At 40.9% G+C, this 13,543-nt stretch overlaps 2 protein-coding genes and 1 long non-coding RNA gene across 3 annotated transcripts in view; 1 reads left to right on the top strand and 2 right to left on the bottom strand.

Annotated features, from left to right (window-relative positions):
- LOC126994570 (Krueppel-like factor 12) overlaps positions 1 to 736 on the bottom strand; it is a 153,093-nt gene extending 152,357 nt beyond the window's left edge. Inside the window, exon 1 of the mRNA XM_050853903.1 lies at positions 711 to 736. The gene's annotated coding sequence lies outside the window, so the exon portion shown is untranslated. The remainder of the gene's footprint in view (positions 1 to 710) is intronic.
- A 1,239-nt stretch (positions 737 to 1,975) lies between these two features.
- On the top strand, positions 1,976 to 5,333 carry LOC126994566 (uncharacterized). The gene is made up of 3 exons (XR_007749293.1): positions 1,976 to 2,180; positions 3,692 to 3,788; positions 5,157 to 5,333. It is a non-coding gene; the product is annotated as an uncharacterized LOC126994566 (long non-coding RNA).
- Positions 5,334 to 5,726: 393 nt separating this feature from the next.
- Positions 5,727 to 12,719, bottom strand: LOC126994558 (zinc finger protein-like 1). The gene is made up of 6 exons (XM_050853887.1): positions 12,557 to 12,719; positions 11,222 to 11,333; positions 10,590 to 10,783; positions 9,453 to 9,627; positions 8,862 to 9,114; positions 5,727 to 8,393 (listed from the first exon to the last, which is right to left on the bottom strand). Exons 1-6 carry the CDS (start codon positions 12,656 to 12,658, stop codon positions 8,201 to 8,203), a joined length of 1,029 nt encoding a protein of 342 aa, XP_050709844.1. The 5' UTR covers positions 12,659 to 12,719; the 3' UTR covers positions 5,727 to 8,200.
- Between the last annotated feature and the right edge of the window lie 824 nt (positions 12,720 to 13,543).

Genomic DNA, 13,543 nt, shown 5'->3' with positions numbered 1-13,543 from the left:
GTCAGTCAATCAGTTAATCAGTCAAGCAAGCACTCAGAGTCAGTTAGTCAGTCAATCAGTTAATCATTCAAGCAAGCACTCAGTCAGTCAATCAGTTAATCAGTCAAGCAAGCACTCAGTCAGTCAGTCAGTCAGTCAATCAGTCAGTTCGTCAGTCAATGAGTCAGTCAGTATATACCTCAGCAACATAAACGTGACATGAGACTAATCCTTCTTAAGAACAGAGTTATTTTGGGACACACACACACACACACACACACACACACACACACACACACACACACTAACACGTATTTCAGGACCATATACGGAAGTGAGACAAACACAAAAACAGACAAACACTAACTGAACCTCTTTCCGTGTGGCTTTATGGCTTGTGGAAAAAGAAAAAAAACAAGACTTCGAGTGTTTTCCTTTCCTCGTGTGTGTGTGTGTGTGTGTGTGTGTGTGTAGGTGCACAGGGAACACCTACAAGCAACCCAATCCCTTCCTAGCCATCAAAACAAGCTATAATTAACATGAGGTCAAGTTTGGAGGATATTAATGCAATGTTTACCTGACACCTCCCTCACACACCTTCCCTTGGGGCCTAATTAACACCTCACACCTGGCCCACGCATGGTACAAGGCCTCATTAACACCTTAACTCCCACCCTGCAAAAGGAAAGCCAGGAGATCATTAGTTAGGAAGGATTTAAGATGATATTTACCTAAGGGTTGAGCTCTCTGCCTCCCCGCCATTACTGAACCGCCAGCTGATTCAGTACTTCGAAAGCGTACTTCATTGTTTCAAAACGTAATTCATTAATACAACCGTAATACCAAAATGAAACGCTATAAAACTGTTACAATATAATTAGACAGAATATTATAGTAAAATGGCGTTCAGAATGGCCTTCATTTCATTATTTCAACATCAACTCAATCATAATCGTAACTTAATTTTGTCTTACATTGTAGTTAAATTTTTGGTAGGCTACACCTGATAGGCCATGGTAGATATATAGTTAGAAAATCCATATATAAAGCCTATATTAAAAGCTTTCCCTTCTGTAACATGTACGTAGGGTAGCCTTTATCAAAATCGCTCCCTTCTATAACGTCTATATTTAAAGCTTTCCCTTCTAAAACACCTATATCAAAAGCTCTCCCATTCCTTCCAAGCCATTCCTTCAAAAATAACCCCAAACTATATCAGTCACCCATACACAGTTCCTTATACAAGCTTTTATACAGCCATTTTACGGGTTATGGCAGCTGTATTATCTTGATTGACTGAAGGAAAAGGAAGAAAAGGAGAAGGAGAAAGAGGAGAACAAGGCTAAAAGAAAGGAAGATGAAGGAAGATGGAAGAAGAAAGAAGAAAGGAAGATGAAGAGGAGGAGAAAGAAGAGAAAGAGGAGAAACAAAATAAGGAAATAAGAGAACAAGGCTCAAGAAATTAAAGAATGAAAGGAAAGGGAAGAAAAAGAGGAGAAAGAGGAGAACAGTGCTAAAGAAAAGAAGGAAAAGGAAGGGAACAAAAAGGGAAGGAAAAAGAGAACAAGAAAAGAAGGAAAGGAAAGAAAGAGAGAAGGAGGAAGAGGAGAACAGAGCTAAAGATAAGAATGAAAGGAAAGGGAAGAAAAAGAGGAGAAAAAAGGAGAACAAGGCTAAAGAAAAGAAGGAAAAGGAAGGGAACAGAAAGGGAAGGAAAAAGAGAACAAGAAAAGAAGGAAAGGAAAGAAAGAGAGAAGGAGGAAGAGGGGGAGAAAAAGAGTAGGATAAAGGGGAGAACAAGAAAAGAAGGAAAGGGAATAAAAAGAGAAGGAGGAAGAGGGGGAGAAAAAGAGTAGGATAAAGGGGAGAACAAGAAAAGAAGGAAAGGGAATAAAAAGAGAAGGAGGAAGAGGAGAACAATTAAGGCAAAAGAAGGAAAGAGAAGGAAGGGAACAAAAAGATGAAGTCGAGGAAAACACCAAAGAAGAAGAGGAAGAGGAGGAAGAAGAAGAAGAGGAGGAGGCATCAAAACAACGTGCTCTACCTGCCTAGTCATCACCACCTCCACCTCAACACCACCACACCACCTCCACACACCACCACCTCCACCATGTCCACGGATAAGCAGGGAGACACCAAGCCCAAAATCGACCTCGGCCTTTTGGAGGAGGACGATGAGTTTGAGGAATTTCCAGCAGAGGGTGAGAATGGGAGGAGGTTTTAATGTTTCTCTCTTTATTATCTTTATTTTCTCTATTCTCTCTCTCTCTCTCTCTCTCTCGTTAGCCTTGTTCTCCTCTGTCTCCTTCTCTTTTTGTTCCCTTTCCTTTCCTTCTTTTCTTTATCCATGTTCTCCTTTTTCTCCTTCCTTTATCTTATTTTCCTTAGTCTTTTTCTTCTCTCCTCTTTTTGTTCCATTCCTTTCCTTCTTTTATCCTTGTTCTCCTCTTTCTCTTTCTTTTTGTTCCATTCCTTTATCTTCTTTAGTCTTGTTCTCCTCTTTCTCTTTCTTTTTGTTCCATTCCTTTATCTTCTTTAGTCTTGCTCTTTTTGTTCCATTCCTTTATCTTCTTTAGTCTTGTTCTCCTCTTTCTCCTTCTCTTTTTGTTCCATTCCTTTATCTTCTTTAGTCTTGTTCTCCTCTTTCTCCTTCTCTTTTTGTTCCATTCCTTTATCTTCTTTAGTCTTGTTCTCCTCTTTCTCCTTCCTTTATCATATATTCTTTTGTCTTGTTCTTCTCTCTCTCTTCTTATAAATTCCTTCCCATCCTATTCCTCCTCCCCTCTTTTCCTTTTTTTCGCTTCCTCTTTACGTTTCCTATTTTCAGTTATTTTTTTTCCTTCCATTTGATTAGGATTTCTCAGTAAACTATAATGATAATAATTGTCTAATAATAAAGTAATGGGGTTTTTAGCAGCCCTGAGCCGTGTATTTTAAGTTCGGTATTACTCTAGAATTACACCCATCTCACTATGAGGAACTCCTTTGTGATATATGAACTAATTTTTCTCATATAGCTCACTGCCATAGGGCTTTCTGTCGTAATCTACGTACTCATTTGTGGTATTAATTCCTTGAAATGTAGCCTCGGGGGTGGATGTATGGAGGGATTTATTTCAGTTTGATGCATTTTGGCAGCGAGGGACAGGTTAGGTTAGATTGTTAGGTCAGGCCACGCCACATTAATTAGATTTAGTTTGGTTAGGTATGGTTAGGTTATGGTTTGTTCAGGTCAGGCTAGGTTTGGTTAGTTTCGTTCGATTTAGTTGTTAACGAAAAATATGATACCCTCTTCCATGATATGCTTCACCATGCCATAAATCTTTATCAATGGCGGGTGTACTTCTGGAGCTTTACCCAAATCTGGATAAACTTTTTTTCTCATGTGGAGATGAGACCATTTAAGGGTGACAGGTTACTACTACCCATTAGGTGATAGTAGGTTTTTTTTTTTAACATTTCATCTGTGGCACCAGTAAACTTTCTTGTTGGGGTCTGGTGGGCGGCCTCAGCCTCCTAGTGGCGTAGGCAAGTGTTTATACCGGCATCATCTTGCTTGGGTCATGCTGTCCCCCGAAGCTCATTTTTTATCCTCTCTTAAGTGTAATAGATTGCATTAATCCATCATTAAACTGACTTGCAGCTTGGTCAATAGCCTTTTTCAAGCTTATACAGTAGTTGCTGACTGCCATGTTTTGTGTGTGCCTAACAGACTGGGGTGCGGCAGAGGAGGATGCTGAGGACATCAACGTGTGGGAGGACAACTGGGATGATGATAATATTGAGGACGACTTCTCGGAGCAGCTAAGGTGAGGCGGGGAACGGGAGGGAAGTGGAGGTTGGAGGAGGAGGAGAAGGTTGAAATGGAAGGGACAGGGAAGGTTTGTAAGAGGTGATGGGGTTGGGTACTGGCAGAGCTGGGACTACCGATTGACATTTGGGATCGGTACTACCGGCGGTAGATTACTGCTACCGATACCGATCATTCGGTATTTTGAAGAAACTACCGAATACCGCTACCGATCGCATGATTGGCAGTCAATCGGTATATAGAGTAAAAAAAAAAAGGCGCGGGACTTTTTTTGTTAAGACTTAAAGACGCGGCCCCGGCATGGACAAGTTTCAACACGTTCGAGCGCATCTATGGGAAGCAGTTAGGCAGGAAAATTCAGGTTACTTTGACGTCATCACGCTTAATCACCGGCCGTTCGGCCGTTCTCCAGCCAATCAAGAGCAGCCGCAGCCACGACTACTGCAGATTCGCTCCCCGCCAAAAGTTTTTGCCCCGCCCCCCCTTGTTTGGCCTGCCGACGCGAGAGCAGCGTACACCTACGACCTACGCTCGCTCTCGACAACGTGCTCAAGCCTCATAAGTGGCAGTGTTTTTAAGTCCAGTGTTTTAAGTCCACCCGCCCAGCAGTTAATCGTTTGTGCTTTTTTTTTTTTTTATTTTTTTTTTTTATTTTTATTTTACATTAAAAAGTTTTTGATTTTGATCAATTGAGTGAACTATTTAATTTAAAACCAGAGGTTGGGGGGGATATGTGAAGTTGAGGAGTGTTGTGTTGTATGTGCGGGCGCGATGCGGTAGTGGAGTGTGTGTAGTGTAAGAGGGTAAGACAAAAAAAAAAAAAAGAAAAAAAAAAAATTGAAATTTATATATATATAACTAATGAAATATAATATAAGAGACAAATTAAAAAAAAGTATTATTAAAGCATTTTTTATATCTTTTTTATATAGTTTTTAGAGTTTTTTAATCCGACTATAACGATCGGTAGATTTCTGAAAATTTCCGAAAAACCTACCGATCTACCTTGGACGCGATTGGACGGTTTGCTACTGACCGTCGACCGATTTGGTAGATTTTTTTTACCTGGGTACTGGGATGTGGAGGAGAAGAAGGCAGTAGAGGGTACATGGAAGATTAGTAGGAGGTAATGAGATAGAATGGAGGAGGAGGAGATGAAGATGTGGGAAGCTGGTGATGGAGAGAAAGAGGAAATGCCAATGAGGGAACAATAATGGGGACAAAGTGAGGGATGCTAAGGAGGGAGTGGAGGAGGAGATGAAAATGTTCCTTAAAGGAATCTAGTGATGGAGGAATGGAGAAAATGTAAATATAATTTTCAACAGCCATTTGACTTGTGTTAATGTAATTAAATTTTCTTCCACAGGGCTGAGCTCAACCTCCAGCCAATGCAGTAGTGGAATGGAAAGAACCATGCTTGAAAACAACAGCAGAGGTGTTTTTTTTCATAATGCCAATTTTTGTTCTCTTTAATTACAACCTGTCATGTTATTTCCTGCCCAGCCCTCTTCAGTGGATTAAATATTTTGTAATGAAATACTAATTTTGAGTTTTCCTTTCCTTCTGATCGCTGGCTGAAAATCCTTCACACATTTATGCCTGCAAGCAATATCTATGGAGGATCTTGGAGTAGGTTGGAGCCCCAGAGGTGCTGTGTGCATGGCCCACTGACATTTGGACAAGCCCTGCCACCTCACCAATCCAACCTGGATGGGAGGGGCTTGTTAACCATAGTAGGCTATTCACCTAGGAGAGGAACAACCACAACTACAAACCTGAGCTGGTGGGGCTCGTAAGCCATGGCATGCAATCCACCTAAGCCATCAGCCTAGTCCCGCTCCATATAAAGATGAAAATGACAGCGTCTGCATTGACCCATCCAACCCCATAAGGGAAGATAAAGACGTCAAACAAAGAAGGAGAATGAAGATCTGTGCATGCTGTACTCTCTTAATCTCTCCAGCACCACATGGCCACAGTAGTTGAGGTGCCATGACTACACACCCCAATAGATCAATCAGTCTTCATCCTTTTTGCATTGGACACCAGTTAATGGTATGCAAAATAACCTCACACTTGTATCTCAAATATATAATATATAATTCATATTTACACCAGTATAATAGGCCATATATACAACACAGCTAATAATACAAAAGATGAATATACACTTGCCACAGCTTCCTCGGCAATATGTATGCCTCCTTAACATTATATGAGCCTAGCACAAGAATGTCGATTAACTTTAGATGCATAAAGATTAAATATGTAGTCGTCTCAACCACTCGTGTGAAATAAACTAAAATCGGTGCATGGAAGCAGCAACAACAACAGTCCCCGCATAATTGAGGGCGAGAAGACTCAACCACCAACTCAACAAGTGTTGGAGTATGTACATTATCTACAGTGCTGGTGTGGGGCCGATCAGAGCTGGATAAAGGTGAAGTTGAGGGCAGAGGTAGATGAAGGTAAGATAAAGTTAGGGACACACACTATAGCTGAGCAGAGGTGGATAAGGCCCCAAAAGTCCTCTGGGCCATTAATTTTATCATCATTGTAAGGGCATTGTCAGCAAGTTAGGTGCCCATTATATTATAGAGATCCATGAAAGGGCATCAAGGGAAACTATAAAACTGATGCAGACCCATACAGTCCCCTCAATGAGCAGACATGGGTGATAAAAATGAGACTATGACAGTAAAGTAAGAGAAAAATAAAAAAAGGCAAGACAACATGACTGAGTGAAGTTTTCCAGCATCAAATTTTTCTCCATGGTGTGAAGACTCCTTGGAATAGCATCTATGAATCACCAAACAAACTCAAACAATACGAAACCAACTGCTCGGATTAACTAATATTCTCCTTGGTGTGGAAACTCCTCGGAATCTTCTTCATTTAACATCCTTATGTGGTTGGGTGAATCGATGAAAAAGAAGAAGTGTGGAAACTACTTGGAATGATGTCTGACTCAGCAAAGAAATCCAGCATATCAAACCAACTGATTGAATTAAATAATATCAATAAACCCTAAATATTAAACCAGCTGCTCAGATTAGAAAACATAATTCTTCCTGGTGCTAAAATCCTTGAAATGGCATCTATGAATCACCAAGCAAATGCAATATATCAAACCATGTGTTCATATTAACTCCAGTTCACTTAAGTCTGAAAAAACGAGACTACCCTGGTAATGTGCTGCCCTTATCAACCTCCGAAGCAGTGAACCCTTCCAGCAGGACCAATGAGAGAGAGAAGCGTGGCTCAGAACATCAACTCATACATTTGTGCCGGAAAGATTTTGACTTAAACTATAAACTCTGGAAGGAGAATAACAGCGTAAACAAACTAAGACGGGACGATCACAGGCGACGGAAAGATGTACCGAAGCTAATCACAAGTAACTTAGCTTAGATGCCTGCACACACACACACACATACACACACATACAGCTTGCCTCTCGGAACCCAAACTAACCTCACACAATTCGCACAGGATACAAATGTCATCAGTCCCGCTACTGCCAAACTGACCGCCATGTTATGTTATGTATTGAACAAACCCTTGGCACGAGTATCTTTCTATTTCTTACTCCTGACACAGCTATTTTTCTTTCTATTCTATTCTTATTTCTATTTCTAATGCCTGACACAACTATTTTTCTTTTTCACTCACTCGACATGACACAGTTTCTTATGCCTGACACGAGTATTCTTTTTTCAAACCCCCTGACATGACCATCCTTCTATTTCTTGCACCCCTCGGAACTTTACCTTGAGCAGAGAAGACATGAGCATTGTGGCGGTGTCTTATGCCCCCAAAAAGACTATTCATGACACCACCATTCATATAAAACTCCGATTCTATGTCAGCGTTGGATAAATGACTATGGATAAGATGAGGGTGTGGAGATGTATTCATGACTTCGCTACCATTCATGACCCAACCATTCTTAAAAAAACTTTGAGTCTAGGTCAGCGTTGGATAAATTACTTTGGAGAGGATGAAGGTGTGGCAATGGATTCTTCACTTGCACAGTCATCTCCCACAGCTCTTAGTTTCTTATGCAATTATTGTCAATGTTCACTCTAGCTTGTCTGCCATACGTGTACATTAGAGAAATACAGAAAGGCAAATAAGAAAGAAAGAAGAAAAAAAGAATTATAAGACAATAAATAAATGAAGGAAGAAGAAAAATAAAAAAGTGAATGGAGTAAAAGAAAAAAGAAAAGAACAAGAAAAAAAGTTAATACAGTAAGAAAAGTTCACCGCAAAACAAACAAGTAAACCTCTATCGAAAACAGTGCAAATGACAATCCATAAGACACATGTGGCTGGGAGACAGGAAACACACACACACACACACACACACACACATCAAACAACAACCAACAAGCTAACAAACAATCCCCGCTATTCCCCTGCCACGCGTATGTTGGGGTTATTGAAGGGGTCCAGCATGGGGTCGTCATCCGAGGCCCCGCGGCTGAAGTACGACAACACCACAAAGAGCGTGAGGCAGCCCAGCACCACCAATAAGATCACCATGCGCCGCGCCCCTAAAACGAAGCCCTGGTGGTGGCGTGAGGCAGGCCGGTTCATCGACCTATGGGGGGGAGGAACCATGGATATGTTACTCTCTTGTCACCTTCGTCAAAATGCTGCCCAAGTCTTTTATTTGATTTTCAGATGACTCAGGAAGTTTGTTTACGAAGGCGACAATATGTTATGCACGGACGGTAGCTAATATTACTCTTGGTATTTTGATAGCAAGACGAGGCATCAGTAGTAGTTCTTTTTATGAGTACACAAATCACTGGCAGTACTGAATTTAAGACACACACAACCCCTGTAACTAATCTTTTTTTTTATTTGCGGATTTTAATAATGAACCACACTGTAGTTATGAAAAAACACCGTCCATACATAATATATAGTAGACTACATTTACCTAGAAAGAGAGAGAGAACCATACCCATCTTAACCACTGACTAACCCACTAAAATTGATTCTATACATTACATTCCCCTAGAGAAAGAGAGCAAGAGACAGAAAAATACAGAATCACACCCACCTCCACCATCGGCTGAACCACTCGATAGCAGACCTCCTCTTGTACTTATTCTCACTCTCGTCTGCATCCGGTCCCTCATTTAAGAGCAGCTTGGTGTCCGACGAGGAGCCTTTACGAGCCACACTAGTACTCACAGCAGATGGGGTGGCAGCAGCAGTGTGGTGAGTGTCTCGGAAAACTGAAGGGGTGATGGGGGGGTCTTCCATGGCTGTGACCCGCACCCCCCCGCCACTACTGCTGCTGGTAACACTGCCTGAGGGTGGAGTGAGGTTAATAGGATGTATTCCTTTGTTATTTAAAAAGTATGGGTGTGTTATTGGGACATATTTATTGGTTAAGGACGAATTTCTTGCTTAATTTAATGTTACAGGTGTTGTAAAGATATATTACTTGATTAATTAAAAAAATTGAATAAAAATGAGAGAAAAGAACAATAAAAAAGAGGAAAAAGGGAAGGAAAAAATACAAAGGAAGGGAAACGGAGGAAACAAAAATAAAACGTATCAGATTAACGAAACACCAAGGAGAGGAACAAAAAGAAGATACTATACGATAAAACAAACAAAATACTGGAAATACTAAATCCCTTACCATGTACACTGGGCCGCAAGTGTGGGTCAAGGGGGGATGTGTGGAGGTCAGGGTGGGGCTGCACTTGCCGGGGGTGTGGGGTGGGGGTGCTGTGTGGGCCGCCCTCGCTCACCGCCGCCCCGTTCATGCTACCCCAGGCTGAGTCCACTACCTCCTGGCTCTTCTTCTCTTCTATCTGTGAGTAGGATCATGGGAGTCGATAAATAAGAGTTGTGGAGGGAGTTTTTTTTTTTTTCTTTTTTTTTTTCTTTTTTTACAGGAAGGAAGGCAGCTCAAGGGCAATAAACAAAAACAACAAATAAAAGCCCGCTAGACATTGCTCCGACGAGGAAACAAGAAGATCTGGATCTGGATGTAGATAATAATGCGCAGGGCACCTATCAGGTGCATAACACGCATATTTGTGTTGGCTGTTGGGGGGACGGGGGAGCCAAGTGTGCAGGGGAGGGAAGTGAATCAAGTGTAATTGTTAGTGTTGGTGTGTTGTGGTGACAAGTGAGTGTGCATTTGTTTTCTGAATGAGTCTATTGTGCTGCAGTCTAAAATCTGTTGAGGGAGGCTGTTCCAGTCACATATGGTGTGTGGAAAGTATGAGTATTTGTATGCGTCAGTGTTAGTATGATATGTTTGGCATTTATGGATGTGTATGTTACGAGAACATTGGCTGTTTGCGTTGTGTAAGTATGTATGTGGGTCAATGTCAATGTGAGTGTTTGTGATCTTGTACATAAGTGCAAGTCTGTGTGCTTGTCTGCATACGTGAAGAGGTTCCATGTTTATCTGTTGTTTGATCCGTGTTGTGATGCCAGTGATGCGAGTGAAATTGTTTGTAATGAACCTAGCCGCCTTGGTGTTGATTTGCTCTAACCTATCAATGTTTCTGTGTGTGTAAGGATCCCACACCATGGAGCAGTATTGAAGTGTTGGTCTCACAAGTATGTCATACACTATGTGTTTAATGTCAGGTGTGCAGTTATATAGATTCCTCCTCAGGAACCCCAGTGTTCTGTTGGCTGTGGCACTGATGTGGTCTATGTGAGTGTTGAATTGTTGAATTGAAAAGAAGAAACAGAGGAGGAAGAAGATGATGATGAAGAGAGAATATATAGGTATAAAACAAAAGCATGCAGTCTTTACCAGGGGCAGGCCAAGACCCGTCCTGGCCCAGGGGTAGGCAGCCAGGGTCTCCCGAAGGTAGTCAGCCACCGGGGACACCAGGTTCGGGGCAGGGAAGACGGGCTCAGAGCACATGGGGCACCTGTAGCCAGCTGGGGCAGTGTTGGGCGGCAGCTGACTGGCCCAGTGGTTGAGGCACTCTTTATGAAACACATCTGGGAAGAGAGATAGAGAGATAGATGGATGGGGGATAGAGATAAGTAGATGGTGAATATCGATAAATAGACAGTTTATGGAACACATCTGGAAATATCGAGAGATAGATGGGGATAAAGATTGATAGATGGTGGATACACTTTAAGGAACTCATCTGGAAATAGATAGTTAAATACAAAGATGGAGGACAGCTGTAGATAGATGATACTTTATGGAACACATCTGGAAGTACATTGTAGATAGACAGATAGATAGAACAAAGCACTTTATGAAACAATCAGGATAGAGATATTGATAGATTGTATAAAATGGTTGACTAATATGACAAAATTGTGGGTATAAAATTCATAATAAAAATACCTGGTATCATAAAAAAAATAATTGGAGAGAGAGAGAGAGAGAGAGAGAGAGAGAGAGAGAGAGAGAGAGAGACTCACCGTAACACACCAGCCGCACACAGTCCCCGGAGGCCAGCGAGGCACCACACACTTGACATGAGGGGTCATATTCACTGCTGTCCAGCCACTTGTGGTATGACTTGATGATACACTGAAAAAAAAGTGGAGAAAAACCTATAATTACAAGCTTTTGACTTCCTTAATAATTATACACTAAAAATAAACTATAATTACAAGCTCCTAATTACTTCCTTACTGATACTATACTGAAAGAGAAAAAAAAAAATATATATATATATATATATATATATATATATATATATATATATATATATATATATATATATATATATATATATATATATATATATAATTACAAGCTCTTTATTCCTTTCTTACTTATTAACATCTAATTCAATTACTTTTTTCTCCTAATTCCTTTCTTACTCCTACGGCAATTACTTTACTTAATTACTTCTTACCGAATTACTTTATCAAATTCCTGTCTTCTTTTAGTCATTATTATTTACTATAATTATTGCAAATTAAAAGGAGGAAACCTTATAATTACCAGCTAATTATTTCCATACTAGTCCCATTTAATATTCTTTACCCTGATACATACCTTTAGGGACTGGCTAGTTATTTTAAATGATAATGTTTAGTTTATTGTTAATGAACACACACATATAGACAAGACCCAACTCCATATCTGACCTGTCACCTTATTTCACCCCTTTAGCATGACCCCCTGTGGTCCCCGGGACCCCTCACACCCACACTGGTACACACACAATCACAAGTACACAGGTAATATAAATACCAGGCTTGGGTAAGTGTACTTGTACTCAACTCAACTACTGTCATATATACATGTACTACATAGTCAAAAAAAAAGTCAATTTGTTGTACTTGTGTGCTCAACAGTTTCACGAGTACTTCTGAGTACAACAAAACGATGCAAACGTGTGTCTGGTGAGGTGCCTGACGGCCTGCCCGGGTGGGGTGGGGCCAGGGTGAGGGACCAACGAAGGTGTGCCCTAAGCCTGGTCACTGGGGGACGGGCGGACAGTCATGGTGAGGGGGTGAGGCGGCCAAGCACCAGAATACCAAACCTGCTTGTACTTGGATTTCAGTGTTTGGACTCGAGTTCAGCTGTGAAACTGAACGGCTGTATTTGTTTTGGACTCGTGATGTCGTCATGTAATCGTAAATGGACTCGAGCACAAAACTGTACCATAACCCAAGCCTGATAAATACTCCAGACAACACACACACGTCGGCAAGGCCACGACCCGCCCCCACCCCTGAACTGTCACCTTATTCCACCCCCTTCACACGCTCCCCCGTGGCCCCCCAGCCCCCCGTGCTTACCCTGGGGTGTCCTGTAACCATGCAGTTCTCGCAGACGTTGGTGGCGTGCTCGAAACAGAACTGGTTGGTCACTTTCTTCTTGGGACACTTGCACAGCCCCATCTTGTCTTCTGTTGTCCTCCTTGATCTTGATGTCACAGGTTGCCACGTCCCGGAGGCCTCGGTCTGGGTCTCGGGTGTGGGCTCATTTTCCTCAACTTTTTTTCTGCTTCTTCCTCTTTTGTATTTTTTTGGTTTTATATTGATCTGTAGGTTCTCTTCTTCTTTATCCTCTATCCTGGTTATTCATATACTTGTTTTTTTCTCTATCAATCAATCAATCTCGTATTTTTGTGTTTACCTATTTTCTGTTCTGGGTCTGGGCTCCTACCTCAACTATTTTCTGCATCTACTTATGTGTTTTCATGGTTTTATATTGATCTGTAGGTTCTCTTCTTCTTGTTCCACTATTTTACGTGTTCATATTCTTTGTTTTTGTATTGTATTTTTCTATTTTATCTTTTCCGTTCTGGGTCTTGGCTCTTCTTCATCCTCTTTTTCTTGTTATTTTTATTATTTTCAGGTTTATGGTTTATGTTAATTAGTGGGTTCTCCTCTTCTTGATCCTCTATTCTGGTTATCCATACACTTGGTTTTTCTATTGTATTTCCGTCTGTTTTCTGGTCTGGGTCTTGGATGTGGGCTCAACTTTTTTCTTTCTTCTAATATGGTTTTTGGTTTTGTATTGATCTGTAGGTTCTCTTCCTGTTCCTCTCTTCTTGGTATCCTCACTTTTTTTTTTTTTTTTTTTTTGGCTGGGCTGTTTTTCTTCAACCTTTCTTCTTATCTATATGTGCAGGTATGATATATTTAGATTCCTTTATTGATATTATTTAGCTCTTCTTCTGACTTCTATATACTAAAAATGAATAACTAAATAAAAAAAACTATTCATCATAACACTAACCAAAATTAACTGTGTATATTTGTGTAGGAACGACATATTTA

This window comes from Eriocheir sinensis, chromosome 7, assembly GCF_024679095.1.
Source record: "Eriocheir sinensis breed Jianghai 21 chromosome 7, ASM2467909v1, whole genome shotgun sequence".
Lineage (NCBI taxonomy): Eukaryota > Metazoa > Arthropoda > Malacostraca > Decapoda > Varunidae > Eriocheir > Eriocheir sinensis.
Note: the sequence above shows the minus strand (reverse complement) of the source record. Positions and strands in the feature narration are given on the sequence as shown.

Bases quoted from the DNA above. Each gene is read 5' to 3' on its own strand.
- LOC126994558 (XM_050853887.1), bottom strand. From the start codon at position 12,658: ATGGGGCTGTGCAAGTGTCCCAAGAAGAAAGTGACCAACCAGTTCTGT. The intron at 9,628-10,589 runs GTAAAGACTGCA...TCCTACTCACAG, and splicing joins CGGGTCTTGGCCTGCCCCTG to ATAGAAGAGAAGAAGAGCCA. The intron at 8,394-8,861 runs GTGGGTGTGATT...TCCCCCCCATAG, and splicing joins TGGTTCAGCCGATGGTGGAG to GTCGATGAACCGGCCTGCCT.